The sequence below is a fragment of the Bufo bufo genome, chromosome 1 (genome assembly GCF_905171765.1).
Source record: "Bufo bufo chromosome 1, aBufBuf1.1, whole genome shotgun sequence".
NCBI lineage: Eukaryota > Metazoa > Chordata > Amphibia > Anura > Bufonidae > Bufo > Bufo bufo.
The window spans coordinates 315,474,323-315,493,650 of NC_053389.1; the positions used below are offsets into that span (position 1 = coordinate 315,474,323).

At 38.9% G+C, this 19,328-nt stretch overlaps 4 protein-coding genes across 12 annotated transcripts in view; all 4 read right to left on the minus strand.

The window, feature by feature from the left end:
- LOC121008664 (protocadherin gamma-C5-like) overlaps nucleotides 1-15,623 on the minus strand; it is a 160,844-nt gene extending 145,221 nt beyond the window's left edge. The window contains 2 exon segments of the mRNA XM_040441353.1: nucleotides 13,030-13,219; nucleotides 13,222-15,623. Of these exon segments, the coding sequence (XP_040297287.1) occupies nucleotides 13,073-13,219; nucleotides 13,222-15,471 (2,397 nt within the window). The 5' untranslated portion in view covers nucleotides 15,472-15,623 and the 3' untranslated portion in view covers nucleotides 13,030-13,072.
- Nucleotides 1-19,328, minus strand: part of LOC121008577 (protocadherin gamma-C5-like) — a 392,139-nt gene that overhangs the window by 190,254 nt on the left and 182,557 nt on the right. The gene's annotated exons all lie outside the window — the stretch shown is intronic.
- The window catches only part of LOC121008655 (protocadherin gamma-C5-like), a 236,440-nt gene that overhangs the window by 175,166 nt on the left and 41,946 nt on the right, over nucleotides 1-19,328 (minus strand).
- LOC120986753 (protocadherin gamma-C5-like) lies at nucleotides 1,976-15,595 on the minus strand. The gene is given in 3 exon segments (XM_040415465.1): nucleotides 1,976-2,074; nucleotides 2,077-4,347; nucleotides 15,493-15,595. Coding segments are annotated over 2 exon segments (2,349 nt in total). The 5' UTR covers nucleotides 4,327-4,347; nucleotides 15,493-15,595.

The following is a 19,328-nucleotide window of genomic DNA, read 5'->3' on the forward strand; positions in this document are numbered from 1 at the left end:
AATATAGGTACAGTATAGATAATGTAGTAGAAGTATTGCAGGATGATCACTGTATATCACATACAGTATATAAATATAGTAAGCACCATATGTATGGATTGGGCTCTACTCTGTTAGAGTATTGCACCATGGTATGCTATTCATGCAAAGTGGCATTCTAATACACTTACAGTTAGAAATGCTCCTTACACAAATATTGTAGTGCATTGTAATGCAATGCTCAAATACAATAGTGCATCCCCCAGACAAATGGTGTTTGTTAGATTGCGCCTGTTTCAAAGGTAGACACGGAATATTACACATAGTACATGCGGAGAGCATTAAGCTTCATATAGTGAAGGTAAAGAGGAGAACAGTGCACATAGTAGGTAGAAAGTCTACAGAAGTAAAAGTACTACAGAAAATGACTCTATAATACATATAGTATAGGCAGTTAGCAGGATAGTTATTCAGTAGCTAGGAAGCAGTACAGGACCTATAGCATAGCCAGATGACTGTGGAGTACATATATTATAGGAAGAGACCAATTATATTTGTAGTACAAATATAGGCGAGGTGCTAGGAGACAATCAATCATCTGCTCTTCAAGCCAATCTAACATGACAAGGATTAACACTTTTGGTGGCATTATTAATAAACTATGGTGTTAAGTTATGAAGGCTCAGAAATGGCCAGTAGACGTGTAAAGTATTGTAACCAGAGGTCACTGTAATATGCAGGATCACGGTGTATATACTGTGTATGTACTCAAAGGTACAAATAAAACTTGAAATTATTGGCAATTTGTGGTTTAATATGATGTATCCGATGTTAGGTCATTGAGGATTTTTTCCACTAATCCTATAGTGCAGACCTGTATCTAGACATAGTCATTTAGTCATTTTTAGCATTTGTGTTCTATAAATCAATGATGATTACCATTTAAATACAAAAGACTAAATACGAATGTAATATTTTAGAAAGAAGTGTTGTTAAAAGTTTTCCAATCTAATGGAGTGATAGCATGTCACTAGGATATGTCACCACTTTCTGATTGTTGAAGGTTGATCTGAAGAATTAAGGGAGTCGTAGAGGAAAGTCATACATCAGAGATTATTACCAAGTATAGTTAACTCTAGGACCAAGATGATGATACAACCACGGCAGAAAGAAACGTTACTTTTTACAGTTCTGAAAAATCCTATGCAGAAACACGACAAAAATAGTTGAATCACGTATCACCACAATTTTGATGGCAAACATCTATAAAAATTGCTGTCATAACTATTACATACTAAGAGACTGTGTGCATATCCAGCATACATCTTCCATGATGCTATCTTCACTTTGCTTCTCATTAAAGATACACAGAGATGTCAGTTGCAATACTTAAAAACCTCAGTCAGCAAATTAACAGATCCAAATAGTCTGAAGTCTTACAGCAGCACAGTGCGTCTCATGTCTATAGACCAGCAATGGAAAAAATGGAGTTGGATTTTTTTTTAAATCAATTAACGTATTATGTTTTGTAACCTACAATATAAAATGGAGTCTGGAAACTAACTGGCAGCTGTGAGTAACTACTCCATTTTTTTTAGCTAAAACTACTCATACATAAAACATTATGTGCTTGTTATCAACTGAGATTTTAAAAACATTTATTAGTATTACAAAAGCAGATACATACACTGACTACTAAAACAGTGTCCCCAATAACGCTATAAACACAACCAATATTGAAAAAAAGCATATGGAACATTATTAATCCTATTAGCTTCCTCTTAATCCAGCATATTCTCTGTATATCTTAAAAAATAACTCTGTATTACAAAAAAACACCAAAATAAAAATAACATACATGCTAAAACTTTCCACAAAAAGAGATAACTAGATAAAACTTCCACTTACATTCTTGGGGTCATTTGAGCAACTCCTCTCTGCAGAACCATCATTAACCATATCCTTTAAATTTGGAAAATCCAGAGGGTTCATAAAACTAAAATCTTGATGTCCTGGGGGTGTAGGTAAATGAGTTTGGTAACTCTGCCCCTGGGATCCTGGAACCATCCTGACCTCCATGTATTTTAATGTCCCATCAGTGTTCAGGTACAGAGCTGGCTGATACTGATCTGTGTAGGCCTTGGATTGGGATCCACCAAGAAAACAGCAACTACTGCTATAATCATAAGTGTCATTCCTCAGACATCTCACCAATAATATCATGAAGGTAACCAGTGAGACTAAGCTGATGGCCACTAGGAAAATGATTAAATACAGAGTCATATCTGATGGGGGTTTGGAATTTGTCAGGAGGTCCCCAGATTTTGGTGTTTCCACTATAACCTCATCTGCTATAGTGACAAGTACAGTCACTGTGGTGGATAATGGAGGATTCCCCTGATCACTGATAGAAATGACAAGTTGTTGCTCAATGTTCTCGATATCATGTACTCCTCTTACAGTTCTGACCTCTCCTGTGTGTTTAGACACTTGAAACCATGAATAATGAATGGGGTCAATAAGAGTAAACACCAACCAGGCATTGTGACCAGAATCCAGATCCACTGCAGACAGTTTTGTCACCAGATATCCAGCACTTGTAGACTTTGGGACCCTCTCTTGGACAATGAGTTCTTCAGAGTGCTCTGGATACAACAGAGCTGGAGGATTGTCATTTGTATCCAGAATAAAGATAAAGACAGGAACAGTGGAAGATAACTGTGGAGATCCTGAGTCTTCTACTTTTATGATGATTTGTAAAACCTGGATCTGCTCATAGTCAAAGGAACGCTGAGCATATATATTCCCATCAGTAGAATGAATGTAGACAAAGGAGGATACAGATGAACCATCAATCTGACTCTCCACTAAGGAGTACACCAGATCAGAGTTCACCCCCTCATCTAGGTCAGTAGCAGATACTGTACATAGAAGAGTCCCAGGGTCACTGTTCTCATTAATGAAAGCATTATAGGTGGATTGTGTGAAGACTGGAACATTATCATTAATATCTGACACACTGAGGGAGATGCTTATTTTACTGTATAGCGGAGGAGACCCTAAATCAGAGGCTGTCAGTTCTATAGTGTATTGGGAGGTTTCCTCTCGATCCAGATTTGCATCTGTGACTAATGCATAACGGTTCTGGTTGGATCTTATTTTAAAAGGCACATTTGGTGATAAGTTCAATTTTATTTCTCCATTTTTCCCAGAATCTTTGTCTCCTACATTAATAAATCCCACAATATCCCCAGATGGTGCATTTTCTGGAATATCATTAGCTACTGAAGTAAATATAATTTCAGGGTGATTGTCATTCATATCTTCTATTTCCACATGAACTATGCAGTTTCCCTGCAACTTGGGAAATCCTTTGTCTGTGGCCTTAACAAATAATTCATAAAAATTCTGTTCTTCAAAATCCAGAATTCCTTTAGTATAGATCTCCCCATTTTGAACATTTAGCAGAAATATTTCTCTAGCAGATTTAGATGTGTGGTCATCAAAGAAAAACTGAACTTCACCGTTTGCTCCAGCATCCTGATCTGTTGCATTTAATGTTAATATGACAGTTTTCAATGGCAGATTTTCCCTGATACTGACTTTATAAATCGACTGATTAAAGACTGGAGGATTATCATTAATATCTAATACAACCATTGTTATCCTGCAGGTCCCTGACCTGGCTGGTTCTCCTCCATCAATAGCTGTGAGAATCAGGTCATGTTCTTGTTTTTCTTCTCTATCTAAAACCTTTTCTAGTATCAGCTGAGGGATGAGCGTTCCGTCCTTACGACTCTTCACAGTCAGTGAGAAATAAGGATTTGTATTTAATGTATACTGACTGACACCATTCACACCAACATCTAAATCCTCTGCAATGTCTAAAGCAAATTGAACACCAGGACCTGCAAATATTTCTGTGATCTCTATAATGCGATCATCAGATGAGAATGTGGGAGAGTTATCATTAATATCTAGAATCTCTATTTCTAGACTGAAAAGCTCCACAGGATTCTCAGGCACAACCTCTAACTGCAGTAAACAGCGGGGACTGGATCCACACAGGCTCTCTCTATCAATCCTGTCCTTCACAGCCAACCCTCCATTTGCCTGATTTACACTGAAATATTTTTGGTATTTTTCAGATTTTAGATGTATCCTGCGCTGAGAGATCTCTGAACGTTTTATCCCCAGATCCTGAGCTACATTTCCCACCAATGTCCCTGGATCAGACTCCTCAACAATAGAATAACGAAGCTGCCCAGAGACCCAGCCCCAGCTACACAGGAGAAAGGAGCAGACTACTTGCCATTTCCTGCACTGACAAAAGCCTCTGATGTCCATATCTTAAATGATTGTCTTGATATTTGATGTCATATAGATTATGTGTAATCCAAGCTGCATGAGGCATATGAATATACAGTTTCACCAAGGAAAAAAAAAATCATTAAATCCAAGGAAATATAGCATCCACACAGCTCTGATCAGGGCAGCAGCTCTTCTTTGTGTGAGAGAAACGATGGGAGGGTAAATCACTGAGCCAGGGGGAGGAGAGCGCAAAGCTGATATGAGCCAATTCTCTAGTATTGCGTAAATAAGGTAGTGGATGACAAGTCTACCATCTGCTGGACAATAGTGAGAATGCAGCAAAAAAGGAAAACAGAAAAAAAGAATATAAAGTTTGAAATAACCCTTTCTTACATTGAGTTACAACTGTAGGTTATATTGAATTACTATACAAAATGTAATAAAACAATATATGCTAAGAAAGCATACAAATACATACATACGTACACATAGCACAGTAAAAGTATAATATTTTCTACAACTATTAACATCTTTCCATATTTATGAATTTACAGTTTTTTTTTGTATACCGTAGTTTATTTGATGTACCCTGTATTGGTCTTCAGGACACAAGGTTTTTTCTTTTTATATCCACATGTTGTTAGAACCATAACTTTTGTATCGACTTATGACAAGTGTTGATCGAGCATGCTCGGCACATGGCAAGTCTCCTCCCCGCACGTTTGTAGGCTGCTGCGGCTGCGGTAAGTGATGCCTTTCACTGTAATGCCGTAGCCATGTTGGTTACTGGCATTACAGTGATTGGCTGGCCAGAACGCGTCATCGGTTGCTATATTGCACCCGATGACACATGTTCCGCTCAGTGTTAGTCAGGGAGAGCTGTTCTGAAGAAGGGAAAGATAGTGTAGGGAGCAAATTATTATTTTTTAAGTTGAAAAACTTGTCCGAGACCCAAAAGTCTTTTTAAGGACTATTGTTGTGTGTGGCAGCAGCAATATATATTTTTGGCGCAACCTGTGCTAAATTGCTAAAGACCCAAATGTCCTTTTAAGAACTATTGTGTGTGGCAGCAATATCTATTGTTAGCGCATCCTGCGCTAAATAGCATGGCCGTTGCAGACAGCGGCATTATCTGTGCTACATCTCCTGTGTAACGTGTGCGCATCCCAAAAATATCTGTGCCATCCCGTGTACTTTTTCTGTAGACGGTGTCTGCTGCGGACAGTGACATTAGTTGCACTACATTTCCTGTGTAACGTGTGCACATCCCAAAAATATCAGTGACATCCAGTGTACTTTTTCCGCAGAGAGTGTCCGCTGCGGACAGTGTTATTACCTGGGGTACATCTCCTGTGTAACGTTTACACATCACCAAAGACCTTTGACATTCCCTGTAATTTTTTCTTAGCCGCTGGTGACATCAGCGACATTATCTGCAGTATTTCTCCTGTGTATCGTTTCCATATCCCAAATATCTTTGACATTCCCTGTAATTTTATATTCGCCGCTGCTGACAACAGCGACATTATCTGCGGTATATCTCCTATGTGACGTTTCCACATGCCAAATACCTGTAACATTCCCTATAATTTTTTATTAGCCGCTGTTGACAGCATTGACATTATCTGCGATATATCTCCTGTGTGACATTTCCATATCCCAAATACCTGTGACATTCCCTATAATTTTTTATTAGCCGCTGTTGACAGCATTGACATTATCTGCGATATATCTCCTGTGTGACATTTCCACATCCCAAATACCTGTGACATTCCCTGTAATTTTTTTATTAACCGCTGCTGACATCAGCGACGTTATCTGCGGTATATCTCCTGTGTAACATTTCCATATCCCAAATACCTTTTTAATTTTTTGGGCGCAGACACTTACAAATCCTACGCTACTGTACGAGTGACATACTTTCAAGCATATAAAACAATTAATATGAAGAAGGCGAGCAGTAAGGGACAGGGAAGTGCCCGTGATGCTGATGGTGCACGCAGAGGCTGTGACCCTGGGCGTGGTGAAACTGTGCCTGGTGCCATAGCACAAGAAAAACAATCATCCACGATACCTAGCTTCCCCAGTTTGCAGGGCGGTGCAGGACAATGCTTTTGAAGTCAGACCAGTGCGAGCATATGGTCGGTTGGATTGCAGCAGATAATGCTTCCAGTTGGTTAAGCACCACCCTGTCTTCCACCAAGTCCAGTCTCAGTAGCCAAGAGTCTGGTCAACACAATCCTCACCCTGATCCTCCTTCCTTCCACCATGGTGAGTCTTGCCAAACAAGTGATCCCACACTCGGATATTCAAAGGAGCTCTTTTCAGCACCATTTCTTCATTTGGGCCTCGCGACAAGCCTGCTTGATGAGGAAAATGAGATCTTGTGCCCTGATTCCCAAACTCTTGAGCATCCACAGTCACAATAAGATGACGGTGGGGAATGGCAATTCGTTTTTTACGAGGTGGATGATGATGATGAAACACAGTTGCCAATAAGTCAAAGGCAATTAGTGTCTCAAGAGGTTGATGATGAGGATGAGACACAGTTGTCAATAACTGAGGTTGTTGTTAGGTCAACAAGTCAGGCGGATGAGCAGAGTGAGGAAGTGGAAGAGGAGGTGGTGGACGATAAAGTGGCAAGCCGAGCGAGGACAGCAGTAAAAAGGGGGAGGGATCCGCAGCACTGCAACAGGCTGGAAGAGGCAGTGTGGTGGCAAAAGGAAGAAGGCGGGCCACAGCAAACAGGCCCGCAACTGTTCCCTGGAGCACACCCTTGCAGAAATCTCCCTTGCCAAGGTGTAGGCATTCCGTAGTCTGGCGCTTTTTTGAGGAAAGTGCAGAATTGTAATTTTCAACCTGTGCCATACAAAAATGAGCAGGGGCATGAACACTAGCAACCTCACCACCACCACCATGATCCACCACATGGCATCAAAGCACCGTAATTGGTGAGCCGAACGCCTTGGTCCACAATCTGTGTCTGCGGGTAACACCACTGCCTCCTCTTCCCCTGTGTTACATGCTGGCCAATCCCCTGTCGAAGGCGCAGGCCCGGATGCCTCCCGTCCTGCACCTGGACCTTCGCAAACACCATCAGCGACCACATCCACCTTCGTTTCCCAGCGCAGCATACAAATGTCCTTACCCCAGGAATTTAAACGCAAGCGCAAATACCCAGCCACCCACCCACACGCCATAGCACTAAATGCGCAATTTTCCAAATTACTGGCCCTGGAAATGTTGCCATTTAGGCTTGTGGACACTGAGGCCTTCCGTAGCCTGATGTCTGCGGCCATCCCTCGTTACGCAGTCCCCAGCCGCCACTATTTTTCACGGTGTGCCATGCCCGCCTTACACCAGCATGTGTCCCATAACATCACCCATGCCCTGACCAACACAGTTACTGGGAAGGTCCACTCAACCACTGAAACATGGACAAGTGCTTTCGGCCAGGGACGCTATATTTCCCTGACGGCACTCTAGGTGAACGCTGTGGAGGCCGGGAGCTAGTAGTACCCTGGGATGATGGCACAGGTGCTACCGACACCAAGGATTGTGGGCCCTAAGTCATCGACAGCTTCCACTGGTCTGTCAACGCTGCAGCAGCGCTTACAATTGCCAGCTCAAAGACTGCTGTGCGACGTGAGCACGCGCTGGAATTTGACGTTCCACATTGTTGGCCAGGCTTTGTGAGCAGCAGACGGCAGTAGTGGAGTAGTCAGCTTCCACTCTTCACAAGCGAGGTGTGGGCATTGATGTCTGACCTCTGTGAGGTTTTAGGAAACTTTAAGGAATCAACACAGATGGTAAGCGGCGATAACGCTATTATCAGCATCACCATCCCACTTCTGTGTCTACTCAAACGCTCGCTGCTCACAATTAAGGCCGACGCTTTGCATGTGGAAGAGGTGGAAATGGGGGAAGATATTACACAGGGTGATAGCCAGACCACCCTCAGTTTGTCTTCTCAGCGTAATTTGGATGATGATGAGGAGGAGAAGCAGGAGACGGTTGCCTCCGCTACAGAGGATAGTACCCATGGAAATTTAATTCTATCTGTTCAGCATGGATAGGCTGAAGAGGAGGAAGAGGATGAGGATATTGAGAGTCATCCTCCTGATGACGACAGCGAAGTCTTGCCTGTTAGTACTCTGGCACACATGGCTGACTTCTTGTTAGGCTGCCTTTCCCGTGACCTACGCGTTTTATGTATTTTTGACAACACCGATTACTGAAACAACAGAGAAAAAGCTCCAGTACATTGCCTCAATTGTCAACCTCCGCGAGTCCTATGAGTGAAGTGGGCTCAATTTACAGTATCGATATATATAGATGCAGGTTTTGAAAGTAAGGTAACTTCTTCAAACAGAATACTTCAATTCTTCAAAAGCAGGCAAACCACCAGGTTTAAAATACCTTTCTCCCACCCTTGTTCCTGTGAGACATCAGAAACCACACATAGTGAAGTATTGCAGGTAACTTCAACACGCAGTATTCATTACTATACTCACAAGAGCAGGTGGGATATAGGCATTTCACAGAAATATACAGTCTTGTAATTCCTCCGTATTTCCTCTTTCCTTCTGCTTCCTATAAGGCATTAGGAATAGCTCCCATAATGAAGCACCGTCATCCAAATCAGTATAAAAGTATTTATTATACTCACATGTGGTAATAAAAATCTATGCAGTTTAAAACAGATCACAGCTCAATGCTCCTGCCCGACCTGGGTTTTGCTCCTGATGAAGCTTCCAAATCATCAGTGATGACGTCACTGTGCGTGATCATGTGGTGACGTCATGATGTCACTGCATGCAGCCTGCTCGATCACGTGGTGATATCGTCACTCTCACCACAGGTTCTTTAGCAGGTTTTCTTCAATCAAGATGGGAGCTTCAGAAAGACCAAGGCTTTTACATAGAACCAACAGCTTCTCAATCTCTACTTGGCTGTACAAGCCCAGGGAGGGCAGGGGTCCTGGGAAAAGCCATGTCAGATGCCATAGTCACAAATGACTACGGCATTTGAGTGGTAAATGTCCGCAACTGGCATTATCAGCAATCATAGAAATTAACCCTGGTTCTCTGCTGTTTAAAACAAAAACAAAACTGATGGCTATGGCGCACGCTGCACTCGCAAGCGTGTGCTAGATTTAAAGTTCTGACTTCTGCCTTACATATAAGGCGCCAGTCAGGAAGAGGTTAACAATGAAACATGAAAATATAGATTTAAAAATATTTTAATTGTTAATTATTTGAGCTATGTAAGGGCGCTTTCTATAGGAAAAACTGCAACTTTAATTTGTACCATTTTGGGTAAATATGGCCTTTGATTGCTTTAGTACAGTTCAGTAACTGTTTTTTTTTTTTACTCTTATGGGGTTATCTGTGTGGTAAAAATAACATGTTAATTTTATTCTTTGGATTGATATAATTATGGTGATAACACTTTTTATAGTATATTTTATGGTTAATTACTTATAAAAATAATATTGTATTAATATTGTATTTGTATTTGTGTGCACCATATTCCAAGAACCATAACATTAGTATTTTTCCATGTATTTAACTGTGTGAAGGTTTGCTTTTGAGGGATAGGCTATAGTTTGTCTTAGTACTATTTTGGGGTACATTTATTTATTGCTTTTTATGGCTTTATATTTCATTATTTGTGAGGTGAAATGAACAAAGAACAGCTATTCTGTGAGTGATTCTTTTATTTTTATTTTTTGGGAACGTTCACTGTGCAGTATAAATAATATGCTAAGTGTATTGTTTTTGTTTAAACTATCATTACGAAATTCATATGTGTTTTATTACTTTTCATGATTTTTATATTTATATAGTATTTTTTATGTTTTATTACTTTTACACCATATTATCAAAATCAGTTTTTTTTAATTATTCATATTTTGTGTTGCCATGTTCTAGGAACCATAACTTATTTTAGGTGTATTCCTTAGGTACATATGAGCTTTTGATCACTTTTTATTCTATTTTTGGTAGGTAAGGTGGCCAAACAATAACCATTCTGCCATTTTTTCATGGGTATAATTTTGGGTACATGATACATTTTGATGTGATATTTTACACTATTTTTGGAGGAAGTTAGATAACCAAAAACAGCACTTTTGGAACAGTGCTTTTTTTATTTTATTTTTTTAACAGCATTCACAGTTCAGGATACCTAATAATATAATTTTGTAAACTGGGTTGTGCATTTAATTTAATTATTTTCATTAATTGGATAAGGGAAAACAGGGCAACTTTTTCAGTTTTTTTAATATTTTTTAACTTTACTAAAAAGCTTACTTTAATCTGTTGTTAAAAAAACTAATACTTATGTATTGTTATGCCTTTTACTTGTCAGATCTACACTAACAGTTCTCCAAATTAGACCCTGCTTCTAGCACCACCATCAGGACCCTGCAATTACCATTAAACAACCATGATGGTCCTGAGCCTACACCATTACTGTGTCTTAAATGCATGGCATAGTGTGCACATTACCATTTCTACCTCCCTGTGGTGCGTGCAGCAGAACTCCATACATACCTCTTTTTCTCAATATCTGTGCAATGTATCAAATAGAGGGAGACGATAAAAAGACATAAGCGCTGCTACTCTGTTAAAATGTAGTAATGCTAGAATCATCAGGGGCCCTCTCATTTATATTGTAAAAGACCCCATGCATATGCCGAATTTTATCAGCTACACTGAAAAGTTTTTCTGTCTTATTTAAGTGGCCACGGATTATTTCCAAGTAGATAAAATGGGGCTAAAGCCCAAGGCGCATTCATTTTGCAAAAATATAAGAGGCATTAGATGGTCAAAATTGGAAAAATCGACTATGTGAAAGTACTCTAAAAAAGCTTAATAAAATTGAAAAGGTATATAAACCATCAAACTCCTTTAGGATGTTCAAAAATATAATTATATATAAGATGAATGATATATTAACACCTTCGCTACCAGCGCTGTACTTATAAATCGCTGGAGCAATGGGCAAACATGGAGCCCGCTTATGCGTGCAGTGGGCATCATGGCCAGTGAGTCTCCGCTGTTTCAAACTGCAGAGACCTGTGGCTAAACACCGTAACTGGCAACAATGCCGATCGCATTCATTGCAGCCTTTAGATGCCGTGATCAAATGAGATCACGGCATCTAAAGAGTGAAAAAAACAGAAGCGTGTGCTTCCAGGCTTCTTACCAGCATCCTCTGTGGCCAATGAGGATGCTGGTAATTGGTTTCAATGTGTTGGATCTCGCTGAAGAGACCCAGAGTATTGAAGCTGCAATTCTGAACAATTATTGGATTTTAAAAATCCATGATTGTACAGTTTTAAAAAAATGTTGATTTTGTAGGCTTAAATATGAGCTTCAAAACCATAAAAAAGTTTAAAAAAGTTAAAAAAAAATATAATCACCTCCCTTTCCGTAGAATAAAAAAATAAATACATAAATAATAAAAAATATTAACATTATGGGTACCAACGTGACTGAATTTTTTTTTTTACAATATGGCAAATGGCATAACGGGAAAAAAGGGTCAAAATGGCCAATTTGCCATTTTTTCAGTGCTTCTCTTACCCAAAAAAATGTAAAAGAAGGTAATCAAAAAGTCACACATACTCCAAAAGGGTATCAATAAAAACTACAGATTGTCCCACAAAAATTGAGCCCTCACAAAGGTCAGTAGATATAACTATAAAAAAGTTATGGAGTTCAGAATATAGTGATATAAAAAAATATTTTCTCAAAGTTAAAATTTTCATGAAGCAAATAGATACCTACATAAAAGATGATATTTCATCACTAAATCCCAATCAACCAAATCAATAAAATGTTACTATTATGTCATATTCATATGCAGTTTAACATAAAGATCGAAACTCACAATAAATGCCTTAAACGTGGAACAGTATCATTAAAGTTGCACAGCAGAAATACATTTACAGAAATACATAAACTGAAATGTAATATAATGCCGATTATATTATCAGACTCCATCTCTTATTTTCACAATTCCAACCATAAATAATATAATTTATAGCATGCAAGGGGCATAACTATATGGACTGTAGGATTACAAAGGTAGTAATCCTTATCTGGGCCATAGGTGAGCTACACTAAATCATCCTTCAATATGTGTGTTTTCTGGTCTCATATAAAGTAAATGAGTTTTATGCTGCACAAATAAAATAGGCACACTACGTTAATGGCAAAGAGCACCATGGAGGACAAGATAGGGAATGCTACATATGTAACAGTAGTCTCTGGAAACTGAAGCTTAAAGGCCACTCTACTTAGCAAGAAAACACTGGCAATCTAAATGACAGATGGCACACATAGGCTGGTACTCTGTTACAGATTTAGCATTAGGGCAAGGAGCGTAAAGTTCTGCCAATGCAGGTTATAGATAACAGAATATGACTTCAAATTTTATGTTGCATGCTGTCTAAATGAAAAGGCCATAACCAATTATATACCATTTTTAGTACTGACATGCTCCTATATGGCAGCAAGGGCTGTGACAATGTAAAGTAGTGTGACCTCAGTTGTAACTATTTGCTTTGTGCCACAATAGTTATATGTAAATCAGGGTTAACTAATTTTTTTTTTTTTTTTACCAACTTACTATAACAATATTTCAAAGTTGTTAAAAAAACTTTTAACAATCAGAAAATGCCTTTAAACTAGTCAATATGTATATCATACTATATGTTTTATGACTTACATTGTTTGGATCATTCAGTAAATTTCCTTGAGATGAGTCTTCTTCAGATACATCCTTTAAATGAGGAAAATGTAATGGCTGAACAATATTGAAATCCTTTTGTTCTAGGGCTGGAGGTAGATGAGTTTGGTAACTCTGCACCTGGGATCCTGGAGGAACCATCCTGACCTCCATGTATTTTAAGGTCCCATCTGTGTTCAGGTACAAGGCTGGCTGATACTGATCTTTGTAGGGTTTGGTTTGGAATCCACCGAGAACACAACAACTACTGTTATAATCATAAGTGTCCTTCCTCAGACATCTCACCAATAATATCATGAAGGTAACCAGTGAGACTAAGCTAATGGCCACTAGGGAAATGATTAAATAAAGCGTCATATCTGAAAGGGGTTTGGAATTTGTCAGGAAGTCGCCAGATTTTGGTCTTTCCACTACTACCTCATCTGCTATAGTAACAAGTACAGTCACAGTGGTGGATAATGGAGGGTTTCCCTGATCACTGATAGAAATGACAAGTTGTTGCTCAATGTTCTCAGTTTCCTGTAAACCTCTTACAGTTCTCACCTCTCCTGTGTGTGTAGACACTTGAAACCATAAATAATTGACAGGGTCAATAGGAGCAAATACCAACCAGGCATTGTGACCAGAGTCCAGATCCACTGCAGACAGTTTTGTCACCAAATATCCAGCATTTGCAGACTTTGGAATCCTCTCATGGACAATGAGGTCTTCAGAGTGCTCTGGATACAGTAGAGCTGGAGCATTGTCATTTGTATCCAGAATAAAGATAAAGACGGGAACAGTGGAAGATAACTGTGGAGATCCGGAGTCTTCTACCATTATGGTGATTTGTAAAACCTGGATCTGCTCATAGTCAAAGGAACGCTGAGCATATATGTTCCCATCAGTAGAATGAATGTAGACAAAGGAGGATACAGAGGAACCATCAATCTGACTCTCCACTATAGAGTACACCAAATCAGAATTAACCCCCTCATCTCGGTCAGTAGCAGATACTGTACATAGAAGAATCCCAGGGTCACTGTTCTCATTAATGAAAGCATTATAGGTGGATTGTGTGAAGACTGGAGCATTATCATTAATATCTGACACACTGAGGGTGATGCTTATTTTACTATATAGAGGAGGAGACCCTAAATCAGAGGCTGTCAGCTCTATAGTGTATTGGGAGGTTTCCTCTCTGTCCAGATTCCCATCTGTCACCAATGCATAACGGTTCTGGTTGGATCCTATTTTAAAAGGCACATTTGGTGATATGTTCAGTCGTATTTCTCCATTCTTTCCAGAATCATCATCCTTTACATTTACAAACCCAACAACTGTTCCTATTGGAGCATTTTCTGGGATATTATTAGTCACTGTAGAAAACGTAATTTCAGGAGGATTATCATTAACATCTTCTACCTCCACATGAACTATGCAGTTACCCTCTAATATAGGAGATCCTTTGTCCTCTGCCTTAACAGATAATTCATAAAAATTTAACTCTTCAAAATCCACTAGTCCATTAATGTAAATATCACCATTTTTCTTATTCAAAGCAAATAATCTTTTGGCAGATTCATATGTGTGGTCATCAAAGGAAAACTGAATCTCCCCATTTGCTCCATCATCCTGATCTGTTGCATTCAATGTTAATATGACAGTTTTCAATGGCAAATTTTCCCTGATACTGACTTTATAAACTGACTGATTAAAGACTGGAGGATTATCATTAATATCTAATACAACTACTGTTATCCTGCAGGTCCCTGACCTGGCTGGTTCTCCTCCATCAATAGCTGTGAGAATCAGGTCATGTTCTTGTTTTTCTTCTCTATCTAAAACCTTTTCTAGTATGAGCTGAGGGATGAGTGTTCCATCTTTATGAGTCTTCACAGATAGTGAGAAATAAGGATTTGTATTCAATGTATACTGACTGACACCATTCACACCGACATCTAAATCCTGTGCAATTTCTAAGGCAAATCGAGCACCAGGACTTGCTAATAATTCTGTAATCTTAATAATGCGATCATTAGATGAGAACGTGGGAGAATTATCATTAATATCCAGAATCTCTATATCCAGACTGTGCAGCTCCACAGGATTCTCAGCCACAACCTCTAACTGCAGTAAACATCTGGGACTGGATCCACACAGGCTCTCCCTATCAATCCTGTCCTTCACAGCCAACCCTCCATTTGCCTGATTTACACTGAAATATTTTTTGTATTTTTCAGATTTCAGATGTATCTTACGCTGAGAGATCTCTGCACGTTTTATCCCCAGATTCTGAGCTACATTCCCCACCAATGTCACTGGATCAGACTCCTCAACAATAGAATAACGAAGCTGCCCAGAGACCCAGCCCCAGCTACACAGGAGAAAGGAGCAGACTACTTGCCATTTCCAGCACTGAAAAAAGCCTCTGATGTCCATATCTTAAATAATTGTCTTTATAGTTGATGTCATGTAGATCCTGTGTAATCCAAGCTACATGAGGGATCTGAATTTATCTCTCCATGTTCCAAAAAATACAATCCATTTCAGGAAAATAATCATCCACAGTGCTCTCCTTAGAGCAGCAGCTATCCTTTGTGTGAGAGCAACGATGGGAGGGTGAATCACTGAGCCAGGGGGAGGAGAACGCAGAGCTGACAAGAGTAGATTCTCCAGTATTGCTAAAATAATGGACTGGATGACAAGTCTACCCTCTACTGGCCAATAGTAAGAACTGCACATGCTAAAGGTAATTCAATGCACCAATTTAGTAATGATCTATTTTTTTATTATTATCTAATATTTTCAGTCAGTCTGTTTTCTAAAGTTTTTAGTTTAGAATTTTTATAGAAAAGAAATCTCCATGCAAATTAACTTTTCTAATGATGATATTTTAGGTATGATTCATAATTAAATTGGTGGATAAAATCACCAAATATCAAAAGGAATCATATTAATGTTATGAAAGTAGTCATAATTTATTTTAGAATGTTTGGAGAATTGTGAGTAGCCCAGAAGACAGGTGTCACTATTTGGCGATATACTGCAGACCAGTATCTAGATATAGTCATTTAGTCATTTTTTTTACATTTGTGTTTTATAGCTCATTGCTGATTAAAATTAAAAAGTGCTAGATTATAGAGATATGTCATGCCATCTTAAAGAGTTTTCAAACTAATAAAGGGATAGGATGTCACTAGGATATTTTATCAACTTATGATTGTTATGGGTCTGAACCCTTGAACCCCTAACAATCCTGAGAATGAATGGGCTGTATCGATCAGAAGAAACAAGAGGGTCTTGGAGGAAACATTTATAAAAGACTAGTTATAGTGATAGTTGACTCTATGACTCTAAGATGATGATGAAGCAATGGTAGAAATAAGTTCTATTTTTTTTTTATTATAAAAAATATCCTAAGCAGAAACAAAACAAGAATAGTTGAATCTAACATATCACAATTTTGACAACAAACATCACTTAAAGAGGCTCTCTTGCCAGGATCAACCCTATTACACCAGACATACGGCCTGGTAGGGCTCATCGTGCTGATTAAAACAATACCTTTCTTTTGTCTGTACGATAAATAGCTGCAGAGATATCTGTTTTTATTTAAAAGGAAATCAGCATGTTGGAGCACCAGCAGGCGGGGCTGAATCTTTTGAGCACTGCTTTGTAACACCCCCTGAGCTCTTCACACTCCCCCTACTATTAATTCTTAGGAAGTGGACGAATCTAAATTCCCCTCCAAAGGATGGGGGGAATAGAGAAAGGGAGAAAAGGGGGGGGTGGGAGGGCGCACAATAGGGTAGTATGTTCATACAATTAAACGAATAAAGTGAGGAGTTTGGCGGCTCACCTTATGGGGTTGTGCTAATATAGGCACAACCCTACTGTAAGCTTATATAAAAATGAGACCTTCACGCCGGGTTGTCTTTTGGATAGGATATCTAGTCCCCCAAAGGTTTCTTGCAGTGGAAAGAGAGAGGTTCTGCTTCGGCGCAAAATCACCGGTGGAGACGGTCTTAATGGATGAAATTCTTCTTGTTTAATTGAAACAACGCGTTTCGGGGATTACTACTTCCCCTTCATCAGGTTTCACAATAATACAATAGGTACAATACATAGGTGGGTATTTATAGGTGAAAAACACAAAAAGACACAAAAAAACCACCAAATGATGTACCTGGGAGACTCCCCCTAGGGGAGGGGCCGCCCCCAGGTGTCATCCAAAGGGCAGGATTGGTTCCATAAATCAAAAAGCTACTGCAAATGTAAAATAGATTCTATTGTTTATATACACATAATCGCATATATATTTCTAAAAAAAACTAGCATTATGGGCTTTGAAACAGCTGTGATTACTTTTGTGTATATACACACACCCATCTGTCATGTGACCACAAAGCTAAGCGGCCTTTGAAAGGCCAGTCACTGTAGTTCGTTACCCGCAGGTCAGCGCACACGCGGTTGTCACCCAGACACCAGCGTCGTCAGTAGGTGAGTGCGCCTGCGTGTGACGTGGAGGTTACGTGATTGCAACTGTGCGGTCATGTGATCCGTTGTCTTGGGAGCGAGGATGCCGATAGTCACGAACCACAGCTCTGAAAGATCGAGTTCATAGGTGGCTTTACCGGGTTTATCAGAAGATTCAATAAGCTGATGCAAATGTACAAATATATATATGCATGAGTACACTGCTGACTTAGAGTAGCATAAAAATGGTTTAAATTGTATATTAAATCCTAAGGGACATTAATAAAAATAAAACATTAGTTCAATGAGACTACAATTCCATTGGTACCATAGATAAAAATTAAGTTACAAAATAAAAAGATAAAAAGTATATGAAAATAAAAAATGTTGTTCATAGTGTCTTATTTTGCTCTCCTACTATATACTAGAAAGGAGTATGTAGATGCTAGCACATCTCATTTATATCTGAAGCTCTTTATCATACAGACAAAAGAAAGATATTGTTTCAATCAGCACGATGAGCCCTACTAGGCAGTATGTCTGGTTTAATAGGGTTGATCCTGGTGACAGAGCCACTTTAAAATTGTTATTATAGCTATTACATACAAAAAGACTATATGCACATCTAGCATATATCTTCCATGAAGCTACCTTTACTTCTCTTCTCATTACACAGGGACAATTTAAGTGTTTTGTTAATGCTTTGCTATGCCTTCAATGTTCCCTTTGAGCAGATGACCAAAGACACCTTAGTTTCTATGTCTTTTATCGGTATCTAAAAGAAGTGTGGTTGTTACACACAGAGAATATTCCAACTCCATACTCGAAGTTGGAGGGGAAAGTGCTAAAATATCCAAACATCTAGCTAGATATATTGCCCATTAGTACATTTGGACAAGCAAGCCCAATTCACCCTACTCTCTCTTCTTTGTTTCCAATATCTCTTTCTCTCTCTTTTTTTAATATGTTTTTATTGATGTTTGCATTTAAATTGACCAAAAAAACAACAATCACAAAATAAACACAGTGACAACTAGGGGTGATGGATCAATCTCTATAGCAATAAGTAACAAAAGCAGCAATACAATACACTCTAGAGGTCAAAGAAAAATTTCCTTCGAAGGGCAATGCGACCTAACATATATGTCAAAATAATTAAAGGCTATTTGTAGAAGTAGTCATCTCATCATATGCTTGAGGATAGGGAAAGGGGTTAGGGGATAGGGAGGTTAGGGAAGAGAGTAGGAAAACATTTGCGGCACATGCAGCCAACACTGAGAGGTGTGAATAGTTGTCAGACACCAAATATCATCTACAAAATATACTGTATAATAGGACACTCATACTGATTAACCAGAGGAAAGCGTCTGTTGCAGATACCAGGTAGTGAACTGAAATTAGGCACGTAATTTATGTTTAATACTTGAGGGGAGTGTCTGTATGAAAGATTCCCATAATGTAAAAAAGGCCTTGACTTTACGTTATTTTTAAAATGTGGCAATAATCCAGCCCATGTGGAACACAAACAGCAATTTCTGAAAAAAAGAGTCTAAGAGGAGGTGGGTTAGGGAATTACTATTTTTGTAGAATAGATTTCCTTGCTGCAATATTATAAAAAGCACTATTCTGGCTCTGTTCATACTCGGATATGCAGCATGGTCAACACAATCAAATATTGCCCATTCAGTGGTTAAGGAAAGAAAGTTCAACAAGACACCTGTGCGAAAAAGAACATATAGAAAAACAATCCCCTCTTTCCCTCTTTCTATGCAACCACGTTTCTATATGTGCAATTACAGTTTCCATTGCTATCGTATATT